This window comes from Astyanax mexicanus, chromosome 8 (genome assembly GCF_023375975.1).
Source record: "Astyanax mexicanus isolate ESR-SI-001 chromosome 8, AstMex3_surface, whole genome shotgun sequence".
Lineage (NCBI taxonomy): Eukaryota > Metazoa > Chordata > Actinopteri > Characiformes > Acestrorhamphidae > Astyanax > Astyanax mexicanus.
This window is the reverse complement of record NC_064415.1, coordinates 54,758,200-54,783,465: the sequence shown is the minus strand read 5'-3', so window position 1 is coordinate 54,783,465 and position 25,266 is coordinate 54,758,200. Positions and strand designations below refer to the sequence as shown.

General features: G+C 35.7%; 2 protein-coding genes across 2 annotated transcripts; both read left to right on the top strand.

Annotated features, from left to right (window-relative positions):
- Window positions 1-10,450: 10,450 nt before the first annotated feature.
- rgs13 (regulator of G protein signaling 13) lies at window positions 10,451-15,196 on the top strand. The gene is made up of 5 exons (XM_022677870.2): window positions 10,451-10,603; window positions 10,720-10,779; window positions 11,584-11,645; window positions 12,665-12,828; window positions 13,308-15,196. The coding sequence occupies exons 1-5, from the start codon at window positions 10,533-10,535 to the stop codon at window positions 13,491-13,493; spliced, it is 543 nt and encodes a 180-aa protein (XP_022533591.2). The 5' UTR covers window positions 10,451-10,532; the 3' UTR covers window positions 13,494-15,196.
- Window positions 15,197-19,662: 4,466 nt separating this feature from the next.
- Window positions 19,663-23,676, top strand: LOC103038785 (regulator of G-protein signaling 21-like). Its single transcript, XM_007250701.4, has 5 exons — window positions 19,663-19,837; window positions 19,923-20,018; window positions 21,042-21,103; window positions 21,334-21,500; window positions 23,447-23,676. The coding sequence occupies exons 1-5, from the start codon at window positions 19,773-19,775 to the stop codon at window positions 23,642-23,644; spliced, it is 588 nt and encodes a 195-aa protein (XP_007250763.3). The 5' UTR covers window positions 19,663-19,772; the 3' UTR covers window positions 23,645-23,676.
- Window positions 23,677-25,266: the final 1,590 nt, after the last annotated feature.

Below are 25,266 nucleotides of genomic sequence, written 5' to 3'. Positions count from 1 at the left end.
AATTAAAAATAGTACTCCTGTAGACACAGTATTTTAAGTACAGTAATAAAGTAAAAATAATACTCCAGTAGATACAGATACAGTATTTTATGAACAGTATTTTAAGTACAGTAGTGTAGTTAAAAATATTGCTCCAGTAGATACAGATACAGTATTTTAGTACTTAAGTACAGTAAAGAAATAGAAAACAATAATACTACTGTAGATACATATACAGTATTTTATGACTTAAGCTAAATGAGTCATTACCAGAGTTAATAATCATGCTTTAAATAGGTTATTAACAAGTTATAATACCATATAAATACAGGTGTCATAGAAATGGAAATAAACCATGGAATTAAACAGGTGGTTTTAAAGTTATGGCTGAGTGATTGGCTTATGCTTGTGTGTGTGTGTGTGTGTGTGTGTGTGTGTGTGTGGGTGGGTGTTGTGGTAGAAGCCAACAGTCAATTTAGTAAGTGTTCTTCTCTTTTTCCATTCACTCTTCCTCTAAAACTAAATGCTAGCCCTCAATCGTCAGTTCTGAGACCAGTCTAAACTCAAGATTGATGTGTCACCAGTGTAACAGAAAAATATATTTTTGTAATAAAAATATAACTGAGGAGAAGACGCAATATTATGACTTGAAACTCAGCGGATCCTTTTTTTTTCTTTTTAACACCACCCACCTCTACTAGGGGCTAATTATGATCTCATAGAGACACTCATATTAAAATTACCAATTAATTTATTGTTATTTCTGTATTACTTGAGTGTTTCAAGTAATTTCCTTTTTATATTGTCAGTTTTTAATGCAGCCAAGTTAGTAGGTTAATGAATTACTATAAAGCATCGAAGTTCCTCAGTAGATATTATTATAATTTTATGGGTGAAATCTCCAGGTCTATTTTTTCCCAGACTTCCTCAGACACCAGTTTGATTGTCACACTGCCAGTATTCAAGGCAATATTATGCAAAACCTAATTTAACACTATCTGTGTCGACTGCTTTTCTGTTACACCGCTTTCTGAAACCATCAACCACCAACCCAAAACTGCTCTTACTGTACAGATCAGGCTGATATCACGGTCGTTTCAGGAATCGAGAATGAAAGGATTACAGTAAAACGTACAGTCCTGTCCACAAAAACATAGAAGTTAAAGTACTGTGACTGAAAACACTCAGGAAAGTACAAATGTACCGTATTTTACTTCAGTAAACGTAAAAAACTTACCATTAACCTCTGATAGTGGCTAACTATCTTATGGATGGATCCACAAATAAAAATGTCCCCAAATGTGTAAATGAAGACACATGTTGATGATGGTTAACTATTGAATCATGAAACAAATTAACAAATCAAATATAATATATACTTTTAAAGAAAAACGTCTTGTCCTTTAACCTTTAATGGTGTCTTTTATTGATTTAAGATGCATGCAAAATGACTGTTGTTGTTTATTTGTGTTGAAAACTGGTGCATGAATTCGAGGCAATATTTAATCAATGATTACAAACTACACTGCATTTTGGTATATATTTTTTTGACAGAAAAGGAGTTGATTTTGGTTCTGATTCAATGATTTATCAATGTCAAACAAGGAAACAAGAAGTAAGCATAAACAAGTGATTATTAAGGTTCTAGAATAATTTACTTAATAATGCAGGGGACAATTGTCTGTGACATGGTTGAACCTAAAACGAATTAAATAAAGAAAGAAATGCCTAAAACTGATTGGAATATCTTCACTAAGGTGTAAAAATGTATTTTCTCAAAGTCTTAACCAGTCAGCTATCAGATTATATGAACAAAATACAATTTTGAGGTTTTCTTTTCTCAAAAATATGATCCAAAAGGCACCGTCTCAGAGAATTAGCCTGCATTAATGTACTGCATTTAAATATGCTCTGCTAAATATGCTTCAAATCAAACGATGTGTTGATAGAAAAATATATATATATATATACAGTGGCATTAAATACTGCTCAAAGTGCACTTTAGTGTAGTTTGTGTAGTTTTTTTTTCAGCAGCATTTATGTGTAAAATATGTGCAATAATACGCAAAGTATTTATATACATTTATAATGTACTTCAAGTGTATTAAATATTAATGTTAAAAAACATGCTTAAATCTAAGTTAATTAAGTTCATTAAAAACACTCAAAAGCATAATCTATTGCTTTTATGTTGTAATTAAATATAAAGTAGTTTAATTACAATTGAAATATACTACAGTTGCCATAAGCTGTTCCAAAACAGTAAATTTACTTTAAGAAATAGATAGATAGATAGATAGATAGATAGATAGATAGATAGATAGATAGATAGATAGATAGATAGATAGATAGATAGATAGATAGATAGATAGATAGATAGATCTGAGTAGTAAATTACATCATTATGACTAAAAGGTAAAGTACAGTTCAGTCAGAGTTTTACCTCAGCAAATGTTCTCTGCTAGCGGCTAATGCTACTGATGCTATTTCCCTGTTTACATCCTGTTGTGACGTCTCAGCATATGTAGGTCAATCGTATTGCAGTATGTTAATGGATTACTGTAGAGTGTAAAACTTCTTATAGCTTTAGACGGTAAACGTTGTGGAGAAAATCTCCACCTTTTCCCTCCTTTTCCCCCATTCCGAGCTTAATTGCTGCACTGCCAGTATACAAGGCAACAGATGCAAAGCATAATAGTCAATAAACCAGACAAAACCAGTCCTCGGCTGCTTTGCTTATACGCCACTGTCTGAAACCACCGACCCAAAATTGCACTCACTGTACGAGATCATGGAGATACGAGGGTTTCTCTCGCCGCTTCAGAAATCAAGAATGAACTGGTCTTTCAAAAAGTGCTACTCTTTTTTTATTAGTTTTTAAATAAAATGTAAAATAAAATGAATTAAACTCAAGATATGAGTAGAAAAATTGTTTAGTTTCAAATTTACAAATGAAGCAATGTTTATTAGCCCCTGGCCAAACATACTGTATGTAATATAAATGTGTGTGGGGGGGGGGGGAGGATGTACAGTGTGTGTTTATCGAAAATGTGTTTTGATATATGTTTTTCACAAAAAATGAGCCAATGCCAATGAGTTTGAGTTAGAAAAAAATATATATTTTTAGGGTCCCACAGACCCGAACACCACACAAGGGTTAAAAACTGATTAAAGTGTACTTCATTGTAATTTTGTTTTTTTTTCCAGTAGCACTAAATTGTACACCATATTAATATTAATACGCAAAGTAGTACATTTACAATATATGTCAAGTGTATTAAAATAAATGATGTTTAAAAAACACATACTTAAATCTACTTAAGTTTGCAGAAGTTCTATGAAAAAATAATCACAATTACAATAAGCACAATCTATTGCTTTCATTGCTGTATTTAAATATAATGTAGCTTAATTACAATTGAAATATACTAGATAGATAGATAGATAGATAGATAGATAGATAGATAGATAGATAGATAGATAGATAGATAGATAGATAGATAGATAGATAGATAGATAGATAGACAGACAGACAGACAGGCAGACAGACAGAATATACAGAATATAAGAATTTAAAGAGTAAAGCAGGAGATGTATTTTACATTATTATTGATCACAAATTATTTATTTATTTTTTTTAATAATAGTCTTTTTTATTACAATTTCCAAAATATATACAGGGAAAAGAAGAAAATAGGAGATAGGGCTCCGGTCTTAAATAGACAGATGTAAATCACAGCATAATATTAGACATTGAAATAGTTTCCAAACTTTTTTATATCCATATTATCTATATTTAAGTCAAAACAGGTTGCCAGATACTATAAAATTTACCACTACAGCCTGGCAAAGTGTAGTGATTTTTTTTCTAAAAACCAAAAATGTTGTGCACCGAATTTCTTTTATATATATATATATATATATATATATTTTTTTTTTTTTTTTTTTTTTCCTTTTTCCCATTTTCTCGCCAATTTACACAGCCAATTACTCAACCCACTCATTAGGACTCCCTCTATCACTAGTAGCGCCCCAACACACCAGGAGGGTGAAGACTAGCACATGCCTCCTCCGACACATGTGAAGTCAGACTCCTCTTTTCAAAATGCTGCTGATGCAGCATTACCGAGTAGCATCACAGTGCTAACACTCTGAGGAAAGCGCATCGACTCAGTTCTGATACATCAGCTCACAGATGCAGCCTTACGCTGATCGACATCACCCTAGGAGTGATAAGGGGAAAGAGCGCCATCTACTGTAGCTCCAGTAGCTGATGGCAAGCTGCATGAACGGGATTAGAACCAGCGATCCCAGAGAGTCCAGCTTCATGCTGACGACTGAAAAAACCCTCCTGTTCAGTCTGTCCAGCCTTTAAGTGATATAATTAGAGAACCTCATATTCACATTCCTCATGTTCTAAAATAAGGGACTAAATAAACTGGTTCACACCTCCAGTGGTGGCTGAATTTTTCTCTCCCACACACTTCCTAAAACTCTCGGTGTGGTTGAAATCTGTTGGGTTAAAACTGTGTGCCATGACATCACCTGAACTTCCTCACTCCTCAGCCCACTCCATCATCTGACGAGTGGGTTGGCATCTCTCATTGGCACGTTGGCGTATCTGTATTTAACCTCGATTTTACCAGGTTAGTTCCACTGGGTCAAGTTCACAGATCTATTTTTTACATCTGAGACCTGGCCAAGAGTTATAACTAAAGATTTGTACATATTTAACGTATACACCTAGTAAGTTAGTAAATTGGTGGGCAAGATTTTAATGGACCTATATATCAATATGGTTGTTCCAGGTGAAATTTCCTACTTGGAACTAGTCAAATGGAATAAAATGAAGAGCATAGTTCCAAAAGTAAGTAAGAGACCACTTAAAAAATGATGAGTTCCTTTGATTTTAACAAATTGAAAAAATTAGAATATAATCAAGAGGAAAATGGAGGATCACAAGCCATCAAACCAAGCTGAACATCAGACCACTTCAGTTTCTCTGATTTTGCTATTTGTAAGTATATGTTTGAGTAAAATGAACATTTGTTGTTTAAATCTATAAACTACTGACATTTCTCCCAAATAAAAAAAAAACTCCAAAATATTGTCATTTAGAGCATTTATTTGCAGAAAGATTTTTTTTTGAGAAATGGCTGAAATAACAAACAAAAAAAGAGCAAAGAAAACAAGTTCCTATTCATATTCAAGTTTTAAGAGTTCAAAAATCAAAATTTGGTGGAATAAATCTGTTTTTTAATCCCAGTTTTAAACATGGATCTTGGCATCATGTTCTCCTCCACCAGTCTTACACACTGCTTTTGGATAACTTTATGCTGCTTTACTCCTGGTGCAACAATTCAAGCAGTTCAGTTTGATGGTTTGATGGCATGTGATCGTATTTCTTCCTCTTGATTATATTCCAGAGGTTTTCAATTTGGTAAAACCAAAGAAACTCATCATTTTTAAAGTGGTCTCTTATTTATTTATTTTTTTCAGTGCTGTATATCACGTAGTTCGGAACAATACATTTAGCGTAATGCTTTGCTGTGCTGATCAACACTCAAGACTAAGAATAGGGTTTTAATTTAGGTATTAATTTATGAGCTGTTTTTTTTAACGCAGTTTTCCGTTGTAACTAATCGTGGAAGTGCATTTGCATGAACACACGTGAGATATCATGTGTGCCTGGCCGGTTGTTGCTTTAACCTACATTCTGTGAAATGTGATACTCACTGTTCATCTGAACAGTGGCTCTGAGAGGAGAAGAAGAAGTGATACTGAATAAGGGCTTTCTAATGCTGCCTGGTGACATCCCTCGGGACAGAAACAATGGTCCTTCCCCTGTCCCGACCTGCTAGACTGTCCCTAAAAATCACATCGGCCTCAGAAGTAAAAGCCCCAGCATCGGCTGTGAATAGATGCTTGTATTGTATTTTGTGTTTTTAAAAGGGACTTTCTCAAAAAGATAAAGTCATCAGAGCTGTCATAAGCTTTAGAACTTTTAGATCCTTGCAGAAAAATCCATCTCAAGACCAGCTTTTACTGGTAGCTGGTTTCAGATTTGAACTAAAGATCTAAAAAAGATCTAAATGGTGGAAAAGGGTGGTTGCAAAGCTGGTCATCCAGACTACAAACTTATATATATAAGCCCTATAGTGGTAGTCTAGCTCGTCATGGCGTGTTTATATATTGACAGCAGGAAATACATCTGTAAATACGCCACTGACTGATTAAAACCCTGACAACAGTAAACAGTTAGCCGTCCAATCCTATCTCAGCGATGCAGGAGTGGCATGCACTTTTACATCAACAATTAACAAAATAAAGAATGAAATGACATTGATGGTCTCTCAAATGTTTGCATGCTGTTGGCGTATCTTCACAAAGTGAACTCACAGGTCAGTATCCCTTTGCTGAGACGCACAAAAGCGCTGCGCTGTTAAGATGAGAGCGCGCCAAAGTCATAGCTCACCTGGCTCTTAAAGGCATTGACGACTGGCACACTAGTTGGTTTATCTCACATTATGCCTCAAAACAAACCAAATCGTTCATAAATCCACGTTAGCATCTTTCCAAAGTTTAACTCCAACAACAGGTATACATCTACTTTTAATCTCTTTTCTAGCTTTTTAAACAGCAAATTTACTTACATCACGCAAGTCATATTTACACAGAACATTATTTGTACATTATTTGTATTTTTTTATAGTAAAACAAATCATACAATTTCATAACATGGGATTTCATAAACAGTGCATTAGTAAGTTCTTAGTAATCAGCTTTACTTATAATACGTATGGCTCGTAGGGTCAGCATGCTAGTAGGGAAGCTCCTGCTCAATAAGGAGATCTGCACAAGCGCAGTAGCCATACCAAGCCAAAGATTAGTAGATTTTTTGTGCATTATGGAGCCAAATGCTTCAAATTTTGTACAAAATTGAATATGGGTTTTGTCAGATTTTATCAATAATGGTAATAAGACCTTCGGTTTAGAGTATTTTGCTAGAGTATTTAGTTTTTTCCTCACTGAAACATATTAGCGTCTGGTATTGTATGAGTGGATATAACATGCCTGGTGTTGTAGATCAGTATGGCCTTTGAGTGAACTGACCCCATCATTGAGTTGTGAAGCAGTGAAACTTCAGGTACTTTTGGATGGGATGAGTTGGGAAATGGAGGAGGATGGTCAAAGAACTGGGCTGGTCAATCAATTCCTTACAGCAGTGATCCAAAATCTAGTTGAAAACCTTCATTTTCTGGACAGTAGAGACTCCAGAAAGAGAGTCACCCCAACAAAAGTAATATAAACATTTTTTAATACCCACGAATGCAGCAGAAACTTTGCTATGGTCGTGTAGACTTGTCAAAGTTGTGTAGGACAGAATTTGATTTACTGTAAAATATGAATAACACCTTTTTCAAGAAGCTAAAGGCTAAGGGCAGCGTTTTTCACAATACATTGTTGTGTAGTTGTGTAGAGTGAATCTGAATCTGTAGTTCTAGCTTTTCTCGGTATGACCGTACATCATCCAGGCTCACTTCATGATGTGTTCACTTTCATGATGCATAGTAAGTCATAACGGACCTGGATGTGGTTTGCTCAGGTTGATAAGTGAGTCATCGTGCATTCACAAAAAAAAAAAAAAACATATTTGAGTGTACATAAAGTTGAGTAAAGTTCAAGTATATGTCAAAAGTATACTTAAAGGAGGAAGAAAACCAGTAATATCATTAATATACTAGCAGAATAATTTTGTGGGTCATGTTTTAATACTTTATTGAAGTACACTAGCCCACTTTTTAGGTTGTGAAAGTATAAGAAGTGCTGTTTAAATGTATTTTATTGGGTTTTTAGGTCAGTCACCCTAAACATACAGCACACAGAGCAACAGTGGAAGGGTTAAGATCAAAGAATATTCATGTGTCAGAATGGCCCAGTCAGAGTCTCATTGAGAAACTGACCTAAATCTCATTGAGAAACTTGAAAGACATGAAAATTGCTGTTTAAAGACGCTCTCCATCCAACCTGGCTGACATTTTAATTCAGTATCTAGATGCACAAAGCTGGTAGAGGTTTAAAAAACTTAAATATTGATAATGCATGGCCACAACTTCTTTAGGCAGGGGAATGAGCTACTAGTGAGTGGGAACAAGATAATGTTGTTGATGTTGACTGCACTAATATACAGCTCTGGAAAAAATGAAGAGACCACCTCAGTTTGTGAATCTCTGATTTTGCTATTTATAGCAGTAAAATGAACATTGTTGTTTTATTCTATAAACTACAGACAACATTTCTCACAAATTCCAAATTAAAAAAGATTGCATTTAGAGCATTTATTTATGTCCCGGCTGACATTTTAATTCAGTATCTAGGTGCACAAAGCTGGTAGAGGTTTAAAATACTTAAATATTGACCAAAATATCGACCAAACTTTTATTTATTAGACATTTTGAAAACTGTGTTTAATTTCCTTTTATTTATTTCATTTTCTTTGAATTACTGTACTTGCGACTTTGTGTTTATCTATCACATATCCCAATAAAATGCATTTAGCTTTATGAAAACTTCTTTAAGGCACTGTAATCAAGGCAGGACTGGGAACTAAATTCATCCCTGTACTTTTTTAAGGCCAGCCCACTACAGTCACAGCAATGACTCAATGGAAATGGAAATTAGTTGTCCAGTTGTATGATGCATTTTCAAGTTTCTGGATTGTGATGCTCCTTTTATCCAATTCTTGGCATTTTCTACATGCTTTTTTACACATTGTGCTCTTTTTACGCAACTAATGCATTTTTATTTATTGTTTCTGGCTGTCATGATTGCTGGAGGAGGCAGCTATTCATAATTGGTTAATGGTCATGCACTGTAAATACTGTGGACCAATTGCATGGTTCACTATTAGAATACCTGAATTAGGAGCTGTTAGCTTTTTTAGTGGCCCTAACACAAAGCAGCCCATTGTTGGATGTGAAAGTGCGGGATCCACCATTATTTTAATGGAATAATAATTTAAACAGCAGTCTATGCATTGTTATATGAAAAAAACATAATTATAAAATAATATATATTTTTTTTAACTCAATATATATGACATGGCCTGTGTCCTGCTCTCCTTTTATCCAATTATGTCCCAGTTCAGTATACTTGGGGCTGGTTCATATTGGTTTGATCTAGTGAATGGATCACTTTCCCAAACAAAGTAGCATAACTTGTAAATTGTAGCACATCCACACAAGTATTAAAATCGGAAGTGATATTAAAATGGGATGTTCAAATATCTGAACAACCCACGCATGAAAAGCGATCCCCCACACGTTTTGTCGCGTGAACTAACCTGATCGTGCACGTGCATGCAACTGTGGACGTGGAAACTGTGCCCCTGACTGAATAAATGAATTAAAAAGACAACCATAAATAAGCCATCAAACCAAACTAAACTGCATACATTTTTGCACCAGGAGTAAAGTTAACTCATAAAGTTATCCAAAAGCAGTGTGTAAGACTGGTGGAGGAGAACATGATGCCAAGATGCATGAAAACTGTGATTAAAAACCAGGGTTATTCTACCAAATATATTGATTTCTGATCTGATTAAAACTTTATAAATATAAATTTGTTTTCTTTGCATTATTTGAGGTCTAAAAGCTCTGCATCTTTTTTGTTATTTCAGCCGTTTCTCACTTTCTGCAAATAAATGCTCTAAATGACAAAATTAGTTTATAGAATAAAACAACAATGTTCATTTTACTTAAAAGTAAACCTATAAATAGTAAAATCAGAGAAACTGATTCAGAAACTAAAGTGCCAGAGCTGTATGTTAGTGCAGTCAAAATCAATTATCTTGTTCTCACCCATTAGTAGCTCATTCCCATGCCTAAAGAAGTTGTGGCCATGCATTATGTCACCTTAGGGGCTCTGTACATTGCTGTGAGGATTTCATTGCATTTTGTAACAAGATCATGATCATCTGAACACGTTGGATTGAGCATAAATGTTAAGCATTTTATTTTTAGCATTTGCCGCTACTCAAGTGCATCATGCTAACATGCTAACATAGTGCTAAAAACTGTCGAACAGTCTAGCAGTTGAACAGTTGTTATAGTTAGTTGTTTATAGTCATGCTAGCATTGTTCTTTGGAAAGCAATTGCTTAACATGCACCACAACATGATTGTGATTAGCTCCATGCTGCAAAGATTAGCTCCATGTTAGCGCTGCTGCTGCTGTGTTTTGCTAACCCAGACAAAGAGCCTATTTAAAAAGGCTCTGAGGTAAAAGTCAGCATTTGCTTATCGGCCAGTAAAGTTTCCACAGGCAGATTTGCATCTTTTGCGTCGCAGTCTGCTCTTAGAGAGAAAGCTCCAGCCTGCTAATTAGCGTCACCCAAAACTTCCTCTTTGTGGCCACATGCGTCAGTTGACTGACTGTATAAATGCTGCTACGCAAACGGCTAGTTTCAGAAGCTATGAGAAGAAACAGCAGCCGTACACAAGGACAAACGTTCGTGCAAAAAAAAACAAACACACACACACATCGGAGTGAAACATGCCAAGCTTACTGCCCGGCACCAACGAACTGGACAACATGAGCAAAGAGGAGAGACCACCACAAGCTCAGTGAGTAGATTTTTTTAAAAGTTTTTTTTAATCTCTTTTATTTCTTAGCAATAAAAAAAAACTTATCGATTAAAAATGAAAATGCTTATGTTGTACTATTTTCATTCTCATCACAGGAGGAAAGACTTCAAGTGGAGGCTTCAATGCAAATTCGCAAAGTCCCCAATGGCAGAAAAGTGAGTTATTATGTATCTTATTTATATATATATATATATATTGGTAACACTTTACCATTGGATGTTCCATTGGATGGCCTCATTGATCCTCAACTGACATTCATTCATGTCTATGTCAATGTCTGTTAAATGCAATTGAATTTCTAAGGTGAAAATAAATGATTACACTCTACTGAATGTAACCCTACATCCAACCCAAACCCAAACTCAAATCTTAACATTTTAGGATTGGGTTTAGGGTTAGATTTTTAAAGTTTGGGTTAAGATTAAGGTGTAGGATTAGTTTTAAGAGTTGATTAAGTCGCTGACCAATGAAAAACAAAAAATGCTGCTTCAAAAACAGCAACTTTACAGAAGAATTTCAATGGAAATCAATGTAAAAAAAAAGTTCATTTTAGGTTATTTTTAAGTATTTCTATTGGTCCATTCAAGTAAACTAAAAATCGGACAAAAAACCTTTCAATGGAGGTCAATGTAAAAAGAGTTTATTTCAGGTCATTTTAAAGTATTTCTATTAGTCGATTCAAGTAAACTAAAAATCGACAAACATGGAGATACTTGTTTTTCATTGGACACCAATGATTTATGGTTTTAATTAATGGTTAATGTTAGGGTTAGGTTCTATGTTAGTTGAATGTCAGTTGAGCATCAACAAGGCCATACAACGGACCATCCAAGTAAAATGTTACTAAAATTGATATTTTATTCTCTTTTTATCTTTTTATGTTATGTTCAAACATGTTGTAAATACTGTAAATGTGGTCCAATATAAAACTAAATCAATTTTTTCTCCTTTTTAAACAGGATTAAACCTGGTGAGACTCTCCTCTGGTCCCAGTCACTGGAAGCTCTTCTCAAATCCAAATGTAAGTACAGTAGCTACAGTTTACCACTCTCACAATCCCTCTAGTCTCTGAAATAATACAATGGCAGCCCTTGTAACAGACTAAAAAAAGGTATATGATGGTGATGGTGATAAGTTCTGAGTTCTTATCCCAGGCAATAGCATCACTGAGCATCACTGATGGGCAGATATGTAAACTAGATGTGTCTATTTTTCAGCACAGATGCAAATATGTATAAGTATGCATAATATGCAAATGTTACATAAGCAATGTGCAAAGATCATATTTATTATTATTATTATTATTATTATTCCATGCAAAGTGTATTACACTGCAAAAATCAAAAGTCAATAAAAGTAAGTGTGTTTTACTTATTTTAAGAATTAAAAACAAAAGATTATTCAGTCTTACTTAGAATTTGAGCTCAAAATAAGCACAAAAAAGTCACCAGCCAAGTTATTTTGATTATTGTGAACAAATAAACTTCAATTATTTTGAGACTTTGAGAATTGTTGCTTAATTTAAAATGTAGTAAATTTACATAATATTTTGTCACGTTTTTGTCAATGGAATTAAAAATTGATTTTTGAATCGTCATTTGCTGTAAGGGAAAAAATAGAAATTGGAGAAAAAAATATAAAAAAAAAACTGGACAAGACAAAAACACATCAAGTGTCAATGGAAGGCAGTGTAAAAAGATTTGAATCCAAGTAATTTGGGAATTTTTCTATTGGTTTATTCATTTTTACCAATGTGGCGATCAACTGTTGCATTCAAATGACATTGAAGTTTAAAAGTTTAAAAAATGTCACTCATCCAATGAATAGTGTTTGCTTAACCTGGGTGTTGAAACCCACAAAGCTGTCATCAGTAACCATCATCAGTGTTTTAACCCAACCACCACTGGAGCCACCATTGCTCCACCAGATGCTTTATCTGTGTATCCCGCATTGACGGTACTTTACTTGTGACACCACTGACCCAACACCATTTGCGTCTCACCAAACCAACTAATCCTTATCTTGTTTTGTCTCCTACAGATGGTATGGCAACCTTCCAGGCCTTCCTGAAATCTGAGTTCAGCGACGAGAACATTGAATTCTGGCTGATCTGTGAAGACTTCAAGAAGATCCGATCTTCCAGACTCAGCTCCAGAGCCAAGAAGATCTTCGATCTCTACATCCAGGCTGAAGCACCCAAAGAGGTAAGAATTAGGACTTCATTCAAAAACTCTTAGAAAAAAAATCCCATTTGTGATAAAGAACCATCAATTAAAGACATTTTAAGGAAACCATTAGGTTCATTTAAATGGTTCTACTGTTGTATAATCCCATAACTTCTTCTTTTGGCTCCTTGATTTCTGAAAAAGTATGCATTCTGAGATGGCATTGGCGTGTTGGAGCTGGAAAAACACTAAAATGTAAATGTCATGGACCAGGAACAAGCCAATTAGCCTGTGAATGAGAGTCTTTGTTGGGAAGTCATTGAGATGTTTGATATCAGTCAAGTCAACAATCCCTTTTGGCACCAACAAACATTCAAAAGGTTCTTCACAATCCCATTTGTGATAAAGAACCATCAATTAAAGATATTTTAGGGGAAAATTGTCAGAGAGTCTTTGTTGGGAAGTCATTGAGATGTTTGTCATCAGTCATTTTCTGACATTTTCTCCTTGTTCCACAGATCAACATCGACCATCATACCCGGGAAGTCATCAGGCAGAATGTTCAGGCTCCTACCAGGTTGTGCTTCGATGATGCGCAGAAGATTGTGTTCGGTCTGATGGAGAAAGACTCGTACCCAAGGTTCCTGCGGTCGGACATCTACAGAACCCTTCTGGAATCAGTCTCGAATATCATCAGCATATGACTGACGTGACTTGAAGGGGAAAAGAAACATGGAGGACATCTTTACTCTTCTCTAAGGACTACAGCAAGCAGAGCTGGACTGGCAGACTGAGGAGATCTGGTGGCTTGGTGGCTCAAAGAGCTCATGGCCAAGTTGCTCATGACCAAAGAACTCAAGGTCAAAAGGCTCAAAACCAAAGAGGTCAAGGTCAAAGTCTGGATTGTTCTAAACAATGCCGAACCTCAAGACAGTGGCAGTTTCTACATTGGAATGGCTTCAGCTTCCTGTTTCTGTTGCATTGCTGTACTACTACACTACTCAAGTGTCAGAGGAATGTGCTCTCAAAGGAAACTGCACTTCCTTTCTAATTTGAGTCACCTTAACCAATCTGTGGGGTCCCTGAGGGGGTCGGAACTTTTCTGAGCAGGGGGAAGTCCTCGCAGTAATCTCTGTAGACCACTTCCTTCCATTGGGCTTGATTTGAATGGAAGAATGTGATGAAGACGAAGATCATGTGTCTATTGTAGTGCAATGTTTGAGAACAAGGGTGCCCAAAGAGTTCCTGAGGGGGCTAGGTGTAATGTTTTAATGTTTTATTCACGGTCGGGTCCAGAAGTTAAACCACTGAAACATATAGAAACATATAGAAAGATATAGAAACATATAGAAAGTAGGGGTGTGCAATATTTAATCTAATCACAGTATTATTTTCTGAGTATATTGTGGATATCGTTGGTGCGTAAAGAACCATGACCAAATCCCCAACACATTTTTTTTATTGAAGAAAGTATCATTTGTCCTGTTTATTTGGATGAATCGTTGCAAATTTTGAATCAAAACCAATAATTAAACATTTTACAAAAATACGACAGTATTTCCATAGCAGTTTTTGACTTTTTAACTTCTACAATGGTGATAAATATCGTCTTTAAATATCGTGTATAATATCTTATTTATCATATTGCCCACCCCTACATTGTAATGTTAGACTATCATTTGCGTAGGCGTAACTATTATAAAATAATAAGATTTAATTGATAAGAGAAGCTAAAAAAAAAGTAAAATTAGATTATTAAAGAAAAATAATGGTTCACAATAAACAGGTATGTTTCCTGCTGGAGCAGGGTTAAACAATACTGGTCTAAAATATATATGCTTAAAAAAAAAAAAAAAAAATATATATATATATATATATATATATATATATATATATATATATATATATATATATATATATATATATATATATATACTTGAGCCAGTCCATAGTGCTTCCAATCCAAATCCCAAGTTTCAATAACATTGTACTAGATTGTAGAAATGTAGAAGACCATCTATTTGCTTCTTTATTAGACTTATTAAGACTTATTAAGACTTACAATTAAAATTACAATTTATTACAGATTAATGATGGAAATGTGTATAAAGTGTACAACGTTTTTGTAAGCTTTAACTTAATTTAATTGAATGTGTAGAAAATCACATCAACCCTAGAAGTGGTTCTATATGAAATGATGTACATAATCATTGTGATTGTGTGTCACTATGTGTAAGCTAAACCATTGTAAATATATTTTAAATATGTTTTTTTTATTTGTTACTACTGATTTAAATTATGAGTGTATTTCACTGGCTGAAAGTTTCCCACTCTGTTTATGTGCGCATGTTTCTACTCGCCTGTGGCTTGAGAATTTCTGAATAAATCTTTAAAGCAAAGCTGAAAACTTTCGTGGACTTTTTCGTGACTTCTTAATAGTCGAATCTTGGGGGATTTCTGTGTTTGCTGGTGAGCATTATTTTGCTCGCAGATCATAAGATCTTTTTTTTTTTTTTTTTAACAGGCGATGCATGAATGAAGAAAAAGCTTGAACAGCTCTGGACATCCCCCAGCAGTCTCAGTTCTCAACTGCTGAACTGAAAGTTTGAAACCACATCACAGCGTGACAACTGACTTTCTGTCACCGCTTCCCTGTTTATACAAATAAGGCCTGCGTTACCATGCAGCATCAGGTGGCTGAGACCTGAAGTAATGACTGAGGCGGCTGAGGCAGACAAACCGCACTCAAACGAACACATTCTGACTTCTGCTGTCTGGTTTACTGTAAACTCATAAACATAAAAAAAAACAGATCATTCAGTCTGAAGCACTTTTAGAGACATTCCAGGATTTTGGTACATTTCAGGGGTGGTCACTTCTGAAAACTTGATCTTTAATTTGATCATTTTTAGTCATATATTTATTAAATACTGGTAATAGACTATCAAAAGGTTTGATTCGTCAAGCTCAGTTAATGTGGAATCACTATTTGGTATTTTTTGTGCGTATATGTGTCGTAACTGCTTATTAATGGTTTATAACCCTATCAATAACCATTAATAATCTTCTTTGTAAATTGTTTATAAACCCTGTTTATAAGATTTGAGGTTTAACAGTATGAATAAATGTGGAATCAATATTTAGTACACAACAGGCCACGTCTGCCCCTTCTTTGTGTATATATATATATACATATATATATATATGTATATATATATATTGTAACTGCATATTAATGGTTTATGACCTATTTAATAACCATTAATAAACGTCTTTGTAAACAATTCATAAACCCTTAGTAAAGGAGCCTTATTTTAAAGTGCTACCGTTAGTTGTGTTATTAGGGGAGAAGGCAGGCTTGAGGTAACGTTCAACATTTTTTTAACGATGGAATTCACATTTATCTGGCATCCACTATCAAAAGCCTTGTTCGAACTCTGATACAGTAATTCACGTAGCCTTGCCATGAGCATGTTGACCAACTGTTTTAACTCAAGTGTGTGTGGGTGTTCTCAAACCCTCCCCTGGGGTAACACTTTAAAAATTACTTAAGGTACTGCTGTCCCGTGATTTCTGGCATTGTTGTACAACAGACAACAGAAGATAAGTTTGAGGTAACTTTCAACACGTTTACATTGCAGTAAATGAAGATCAACCATTTAGACCAACCTTCTGTTTCTCTCTCAGACAGTCCGTCCACAAGAGAATAAAAATAATAATTTTATTAATAAAGCATAAGCTTTCTGACGCTGTCTGACTCGCTGTGACCTATATTGAAAAAACAGAATCAGACAAACTGTAAACCTCAGGACATCTGCTGATGTTGTTTTTAGCAAGGTGAAGCACTTTGGTTGTATCTGTAATACGTGAGATTGCATCACACAGAGTCAGACTTTTGCGTAAGCGAGCGTCTGTTTGTGATGACTCTGATGATTGGATATGATCCGACACAAGTATGCGATGATTTACGCATGAGGTTGCATAATGCGTATGAATGAACCTTGCATTACTTTTTATTTCCATTTTTTATAGAATGTGTAATTTTCTAGTATTTTTCCTGAAATGTTTCCATTTTTAAAGTAAGAAATAATTTAAAGTGCACTTTATTTAAAGGTAAAATATGAGGATTTCCTACATGTTTGTTTAATTTAACTTACCTGACAGTGAAATGTTGCAGGCTCTATAGTTTAATATGAAAAAAGGCATTTTACAGCTCACAAACTGCCTTCTACCATGTCATTACACTATGTAATATTTGTTGGGTAGTGATCATTTTGGTTAGTATGTATGCAGTGGTGTGCAGTGAGACCCTTCTAACCCTTCAGAGAAGGGGTGACAATAAATGCATGTAAATAATTACATATTTTTTTTATCAGGAAATATATATCATAGTTATTGTAATTGTATTACAACTTATTGACTTATTTTATAAATTAACTAAAATAAAAAACAGCCACTAATTCAAAGCATTAGTCTGTGTTTTTCAGTTGCTACAGGACTCTTATATGACTGACAGCTGTACTGACCAATCAGAGCTTTTTAAAATGGCTTCTGCCCTCTTGTGTCTGCTCGTGGATTCTTCTCCTGATTTTGAAAAGGGTATATTAATGAGTCTGTTAGCAAAGTCCTAGGACAATCTAACCAATCAGATTCATGATTTTTACTCTGGGGGCGGGGCCATGGCTGCCTAACCCCTTGGCCGTGGGGGCCAAGCAACAAATACATATTTTTTTCAACGTCAAAGCTGTAAAATTGATTTTTTCATAGTTGATATCAGTTCATTGGTCCTAAATTAGAAACCTGTGGGAACCTATAGAACCCAAAATACACTAAACCAACTGGTTAATAAGTAATTATAAATATTTTCTGCATTATTAACAATAATAATAAACTTAAACAATAAACTCAGTGTTCAATGAGTTAATTTACTGGGGATTCTTTTGAATTTATTCACCTTTCAAAGCTGATCCTCACCACGGTGAGCAGCTGCTCGCCGCAGCTATATAAGAAGCATGCGAGCATGACCAGCAGCATGGGGGCGGGGCAGATTACGGCAAAGTTGGGGTCGAAATTGGTGATGTAATTAATTTGCGTTAGAAAAATCACAACATGTTACTGATTCCAATTTAATCATGTGCTTTAACTGTTCAACTTTAATGTTTACAGCCCTAATAAAAAAAAAAAAAAAAAAAAAAAAGATCAGCAGTGTGAACTGGAAACAGTGAGAACTGCCAGCATGGACAAAAATAGGAATTTTTCCATCATCTTGTGGAACCCATGACACGAAGAACTGATCTGAGAGCAGAAGTGAAGGACTAAAGCATGAATTCAGCCTCGTGTAAAGTGTTAGATGACTGACGGATGACAATAGAGTTTCTATTTTAGTCAGCAGGACACTAATCTGATTCTACAGATGGTTATCTTTCAGAAGCACTTGATTGCTCAACTCCACTCTTATCTTGATGACAGAAGTCTTCCTTCAGGCACTACGCTTGTCATCATCCACCAACAAAGGATCTAATGATGTCTAATGATGTCGCTTCCTGGACTTTAACCTCGGTGGATCACTGACCTTCACTCACCCAGCAGCAGATCATATCTGATCCAGCCCACACCTGTCTTCACACAGCCCCCACACCCTGATCACGACGTTCTTCTGCTCAGAACACTATCTAAATACCATCTTAACCCTCTTCAGCCTGGTTCACTGATAGACCTGTTTAAAAACATACTCTCGCTTTCAGTTCTCAGCCCATGTTTATTCATTTCGTTCCTTTCTAATTTTAGACGCTTCTTGTTTCTGTGTTGCAGGTAATCATGTGATGACTGACTGATGGCTAAGTGTCAATAGGCTGGAACAAAAACAACATGCCTCTAAAGCAGGGGTGTCCAAACTACGGCCCACGGGCCATTTGCAGCCCGTTTCTTTTTTTAGAGCGGTCAGCGAGGTATTTTAGAAATAGAATGAAAGTTGGCCCGCTGTTAAGCAGGGTTTTATAATGTGAGATTCAAAGTTTGAATGCTAGGTGTCAGAAACGGGCCAAAGAGTCTAAAAGCGGAGAGAGTGCGCATTTCTAGCGCAGAAAAACGGACTAAAGAGTCTAAAAGCGGAGAGAGTGCGCAGTTGTAAGTGTGTAAGACTGGTGGAGGAGAACATGATGCCAAGATGCATGAAAACTGTGATTAAAAACCAGGGATATTCTACTAAATATTGATTTCTGAACTCTTAAAACTTTATGAATATGAACTTGTTTTCTTTGCATTACTTGAAAGCTCTGCATCTTTTTTTTTCTTTTATTATTTCAGCCATGTCTTATTTTATGCAAATAAATGCTTTAAATGACAACATTTTTATTTGGAATTTGGGTGAAATGTTGTCTGTAGTTTATAGAATAAAACAATGTTCATTTTACTCAAACATAAACCTATAAATAGCAAAATCAAAGAAACTGATTCAGAAAATGAAGTGGTTTCTTCTGAAGTGATTTTTTTCCAGAGCTGTATGTATGTAGCAGGAATTGATTATCATATTTCTGTGTTATAGTTTTATGCTAATTTATTCATTAGCTTTTAAAATGTACATAAATTATCTACCCTAATGGAAAGAATGCATGTTATGTAATTTCCAGATTTCCTGTGACACCTTCCTCTCGTCTCTTTCTTATGAAATGTGGAAGTTATGAAGCGAAGCATGTGAAGAATGTTTTTAATGTTTTTTATTAGAACCTGTGGTTCTCAGGAGTTTAGGTTCAGGTTAATTAGAACGATGTAGAGCAGACTCTCTGTGATCCTGTTTCCACAGTAGAGGGTGGAGCCTGGGTGGGTGTAGGGTGTAGGCCTGAGCTGTAAGGCTCTGCAGAGGGAGCAGCAGTACAGGTCTGCGGTGTCTGAGAGGAAGTCTCTCCTGAGTCACTGAGGAGACGATGAGACGATGAGATATCTGGTATCTGTCTGGTTGATGAAGTGACACCTGAACACCTGTAATGGAGGTCGCCACAGAGGGACAGGAAAATGCCGGGGGACCACAGCATCCCCCCAGGTTTAACACGTAAGCCCCCTTTATCTGTGTTTAATCAGGTTTACTCATAATTTTTATCAGGAGGCTAAAATTTTTATGTCTGATCTTCAAACAGACACAGACGCTGGAAATCTAAACTTCACCTGCTGCTGAAGAAGAAGAAGAAGCTTCCAGTATCAAACCAACCAGAGAGACGGGAATTATTATATAGGTACAGTATTATTCAGCTCTCAACACTCACACATCAAAAATGTAATTTTATTTATCATTTAATTAATAAAAAGCACTTTTTAAATGATGATTTCATTCATTACGCGGGAAAAAAAAGAACCAAACCAATCTAGCCCTTTGTAAAAAGGTGTTTTTTAAAGCTTTGGGACTCCATAGGACTACAGTGAAAGATATAATTAATTAATTAAGAAAACATGGAACACTGGTGATCTTCCTAGAAGTCGCTGGCCAATAGAAATTACTCCAAAAGGGCATGGAAAACTCATCTACGAGGTCACAAATGAACCCAGAACAACATTCAATTCAGATTTAGATGGTTTTCAGTGTAAGTTTTTAGCTATTTTACAGAGTTTAATAACTTAAATAAATTAATACACTGCCCAAATCCACTGAGTTTTAGACCACTTATCTTGTTACCCAATTATAGATTCATATACAAAAATATACAACTCTAGAAAAAAATTAAGAGAGCACTCCAATTTCAGAATCAGTTTCTCCGATTTTGCTATTTATAGGTTTATGTTTGAGTAAAATGAACATTGTTGTTTTATTCTATAAACTACAGACAACATTTCTCCCAAATTCCAAATAAAAATATTGCCATTTTTATAAAGTTTTAAGAGTTCAGAAATCAATATTTGCTGGAATATCCCTGGTTTTAAATCACAGTTTTGAAAATTCATCTTGGCATCATGTTCTCCTCCACCAGTCTTACACACTGCTTTTGGATAACTTTATGCTGCTTTACTCCTGGTGCAAAAATTCAAGCAGTTCAGTTTGGTTTGATGGCTTGTGATCATCCATCTTCCTCTTGATTATATTCCAGATGTTTTCAATTTGGTAAAATCAAAGAAACTCATCTTTTTTAAGTGGTCTCTTATTTTTTTTCCAGAGCTGTATATTTATTTACTCTTCATCCAGACATTTATTAATATATCAGCAATTCTTGAATGAAATATTGCCCAGCCCAACACTGATTTTTTTTTTTCTTTTTCTTTTTCAGACCAACCCAAAGTGAAGTGCAGCAGTGGGGTCAGTCTCTGGAGAAGCTTCTCGTCCATCCGTGTAAGTTAAACTTATTTTATAATACATCTAATACTAGGCTAAAACCAAGCAAAAAACATTTTTACAACACAAAACATTAAAACATAATAGAGAATCACTCACATTTAAAGACATTGTGCCAAAAAGACATGGACAACTCATCCAGGAGGTCACAAAATGACCCAGAACAACAGTTAAAGAATGGCAGGTCTTACTTGCCTCAGTTAAGCCCAGTGTTCATCATTCATCAGGTGGAGTGCTGGTGTTCCAGATGTTCTCGAAGTCAGAGTTCTGTGAGGAGAACCTAGAGTTCTGGCTGGCCTGCGAAGACTTCAAGAAGAGCAAGACATCAGAAACACTCGCCATCAAAGCACAGAATATTTATGATAAATTCCTCAGGAAAGACTCTCCGAAAGAGGTGAGTGATATGACATAACTCACAAGATAACACCTCACAACTTATACAGGTGTGGGCATTCCTAAGCCATCTTATGAGGTAACACTTCATGATCAATATACATACATCTACATTTATTTGGGTGAGTAAAGTGCTTCTGTTTATTTACAGTAAGCTTAGATTTCCATATTTCCACTAAGGCTGGGTGCAGCAGCAGCAGCAGCATTAGCATTAGCAGCTAAGCACCCAACAGCGCTACACTAAGGAACCCTGAGGTTCCTGAGGCTACAGTCAGATATACTCACCCCTGAATAGCGAAAGAGCTAGTGCTTAGCGTGGTAAGTGGCTAGTGCTAATGCTGCTTCAGCACTGCTAGCCTGGGTTAGCAGCAGGCTACAGGTCGACAATACTCACCTCTGAACGGTGAAAGAGCCAGAGCTTAGCACGGTTAGCGGCTAAAGCTAATACTGGTCCAGTCTCGGTGCTGGAGAACTAAACTGAATCTCCGGTATAGCACTGTTTTTAGCAGAGTAGCTTTACCTGACTATATATATATATATATATATATATATATATGTATATATATATATATATATATATATACATATATATATATATATGTATATATATATATATATATATACATATATATACATATATATATATGTATATATATGTATATATATATATATATTTATATATATAATATGTTGCAGTCTGATGCAGTCATGTGTGTTTATAAGTCTTTTCTTTATTACCATGAAAACCGGTCTAACAGGCCTCAGCCTCATTTGAAAGCCAAAACTTTGGGTATTATAATGAGTTATAACTCAGGTAAAGAAAACACAGGCACGTGTCAGAATTGCATTTGAAGTATGACAGCTTGGCCACTGACTACTGTACATTGCATTACAACACAAGCGGCATTAATCGGGTTCCAAGCACTATATGCCAATATGGAGCCAGTGGCGCACCAATGTTGTTGAGAGTACAGGTCCATTTATAAGAAATAATTATGGGAAATAAGATTTTGCACACATTTACACTTTTTGAACTTGGAAACTGGCCTGTCATTTTCAAGCTTTACCTAGTAGCTAGGCCTTCCCATCACCCAATGCTACTAGTCTTTTGCAGTTTATCAGTTACAAATGCCTGCTTAGCACACTGCTAACTGCACTCTGTTACTCTGGTGAATCGAACAGGAAAATGCTTGCAAGAACTACTTAATGCTGTGTAACTCAATCATATTTGAGTAAAATGCAATATTCTACATGCAATTTTCCATCCTCGTGCTTTTTTTTATTTTAGTGACAATTCCTTCTCTCAGCTTGTCTAGAAATGTCCTTTAAGGGTTGCTAAAAGGTTGCTAAAAGGAGAAATACCCATTTTCACATAATGTTTTAATTTTGCACATATCCCTAACAAAAAAATATATATTTTTAAAGAGGCACTAAACCTTAAACCATATTTTTTCTCATTAATAGCAGAAATGTGTTCCCTTTAAAGTAATAAAAAAGTAATATAAACATTTCCTAACCTTTAAAAAAATGCTTTTAATGTGGTAATTTCTGCCTCTGTGCTATAGACGAGAATGATGTTTCCATGTACTTTGGTACGAAGATACCGCCCCCCCCCCCCCACTACACCCCTGCTGACATCCAATCATCTGCGCCTCACCTCTATTAACTGCATGTCCTGCTTCTAAACCCATACATCACCCAGTGCTTTCCCAAACTACCCCTTCCTTTTTTTTTTGCCTTTTTCAAATTTGAGCTGAGGGTGGAGTCAGCCAAAATCAGAGAGTTTAGTGCCCCTTTAAGAAGTAATTATTACATGTTTTTTCCTTTGCAAAATCCTCTTTTTTGACTATTTTTGGTACCTTCATATTTTTTTAAGCATGTAGACAACATACAATCTTAATCCACTTATTAATGACTGTATTCTAAAGCAAGATTGTTTTTCTACAGATCAACTTGGACTTTCGCACCAAAGAGCATATTAACCAGTGTCTCCAGCAGCCGTCCTCTAACAGTTTCGATGAAGCTCAGAGAAGAATCTTCTACCTGATGGAGAATAACAGCTACCCTCGCTTTCTTGAGTCAGACTTTTACCAAGGCCTGAGTAGCTCTAAGGGGCTACATGGACCCCATAAGCCACAGTGCTGACCATGAACTGTGAACTGTGACTGACTGAGGAACTTCAGCACAGCTAACAGTAGCACAGCTAGCATGTGTAGCATAAGGCTGGGCCGCATTTGAAATGTAGTAGCATGCTGTTGCTCAGGGATGAGGTGTGTGTTTTTTCATTTTTATTTATTTTTTCTATTTTAGTATCAATCATGGTCAGGGAGGAGGTCTCAGAACAAAGACAATGATACCATGGACCAATCACAGCCAGTAGAAGGTGGGAAATCAACGTCTTAACTTTAGCTGCCCAGCTAACAATTTTTGGTTATTAGAAAGCTGTCTGAACGTTACAGTTGACGTTCTTAGAAGGATCAATCTGCCAAGTTTTCTAGATGTTCTCAGAACATGTTTATTTAATGGTTTTAAACATTCTGGAAACATAGTAACTTGTGTCAATTTTTTTATATTTTTAACTGGGAATGTTTTATCTTTTAACATTTTCACAACATTATTTCTGTAATGTTACAGGCTACCCTTCCTGAAACCTTTTAAAAAACGTTTTTAAAAGTTCTTACAATGTTCTCTAATAGCTAGATGGGTGGTCAAGAGAACCAGTCAGAGGAAATGGTCAGTGGGAGGATCTCAGATCAATGTTCTTATTAGGTCCAATCATAGTTAGTAGAAGTCTCAGAACAAGCAAAGAAGCAGTGACGAGAACCAATCAGAGACATGGAGAGGTTTGTGTTTTGGTCATGACTCGGTCGTGATTCAGCCCAATTCAAATCATTAGGACGATTCATAACCAACTCTGTGATGAAGGGGACCAATCAGAATCTGAGGGATGTCTTACAACAAAATCAGTAGTGGATAGGACCAATCTGATTCAATGGTAAAGCTTTTCTTCCAAAATAACTCCATTTGGGCTTCTAAGGTTCGTGATGCTTTTTATTGAGCTTTTCCCCCAGTTTTAGTGGAACGATCAAAACATCACATCATATGTCATCAACAGAGGGCGTTGCACAGTGGTGGTGAGCAGAAGAGGTCATGGTATTCTTCGGTTCCCTCTGCGAACAAATGTTCCTGGTTGAAAAACCTTCTTTTGTTGGTGGAAACGCAACAAACCGGTTCAAAATAAGGTTTACGAACCAGAATTGTGCCGGTTCCAATTTTGGAAAAGTGGAATGGGAGGTCTCAGAACCAGCTTGTTGGTGAAGAGGGACCAATTAAAATCTGTTATTCTGATGTGTCAGAATAATCATGATAGTCAAGAGTGGACTACCAATCCATCCATCCATCCATCCATCCATCCATCCATCCATCCATTCATCCATAGCCTGTTTGCACTAGGGATACATTTCCAAAGAGGACTACAATGCTGTGTTTGACATAAAATATAAATGTAAATCTTAAAAACTTCGAAAGTATCCTCAAGTGCAGTCACAAAGACCATCAAAAACGTTATGATGAAACTGGTCCTCATCAGGAAGAGCAAGCGTTCCCTCTGTTATACAGGATAAGTTGCTCAGAGTTACCAGCATTGGAACAGCCCCCCAGATAAGAGCACCTAAATGCTTCTTCACAGAGTATTTTGGTTTGTTTAACACTTTTTAGTTACTACATGATTCCTTATGTGTTCCTTCATAGTTTGGATCACTTTAATA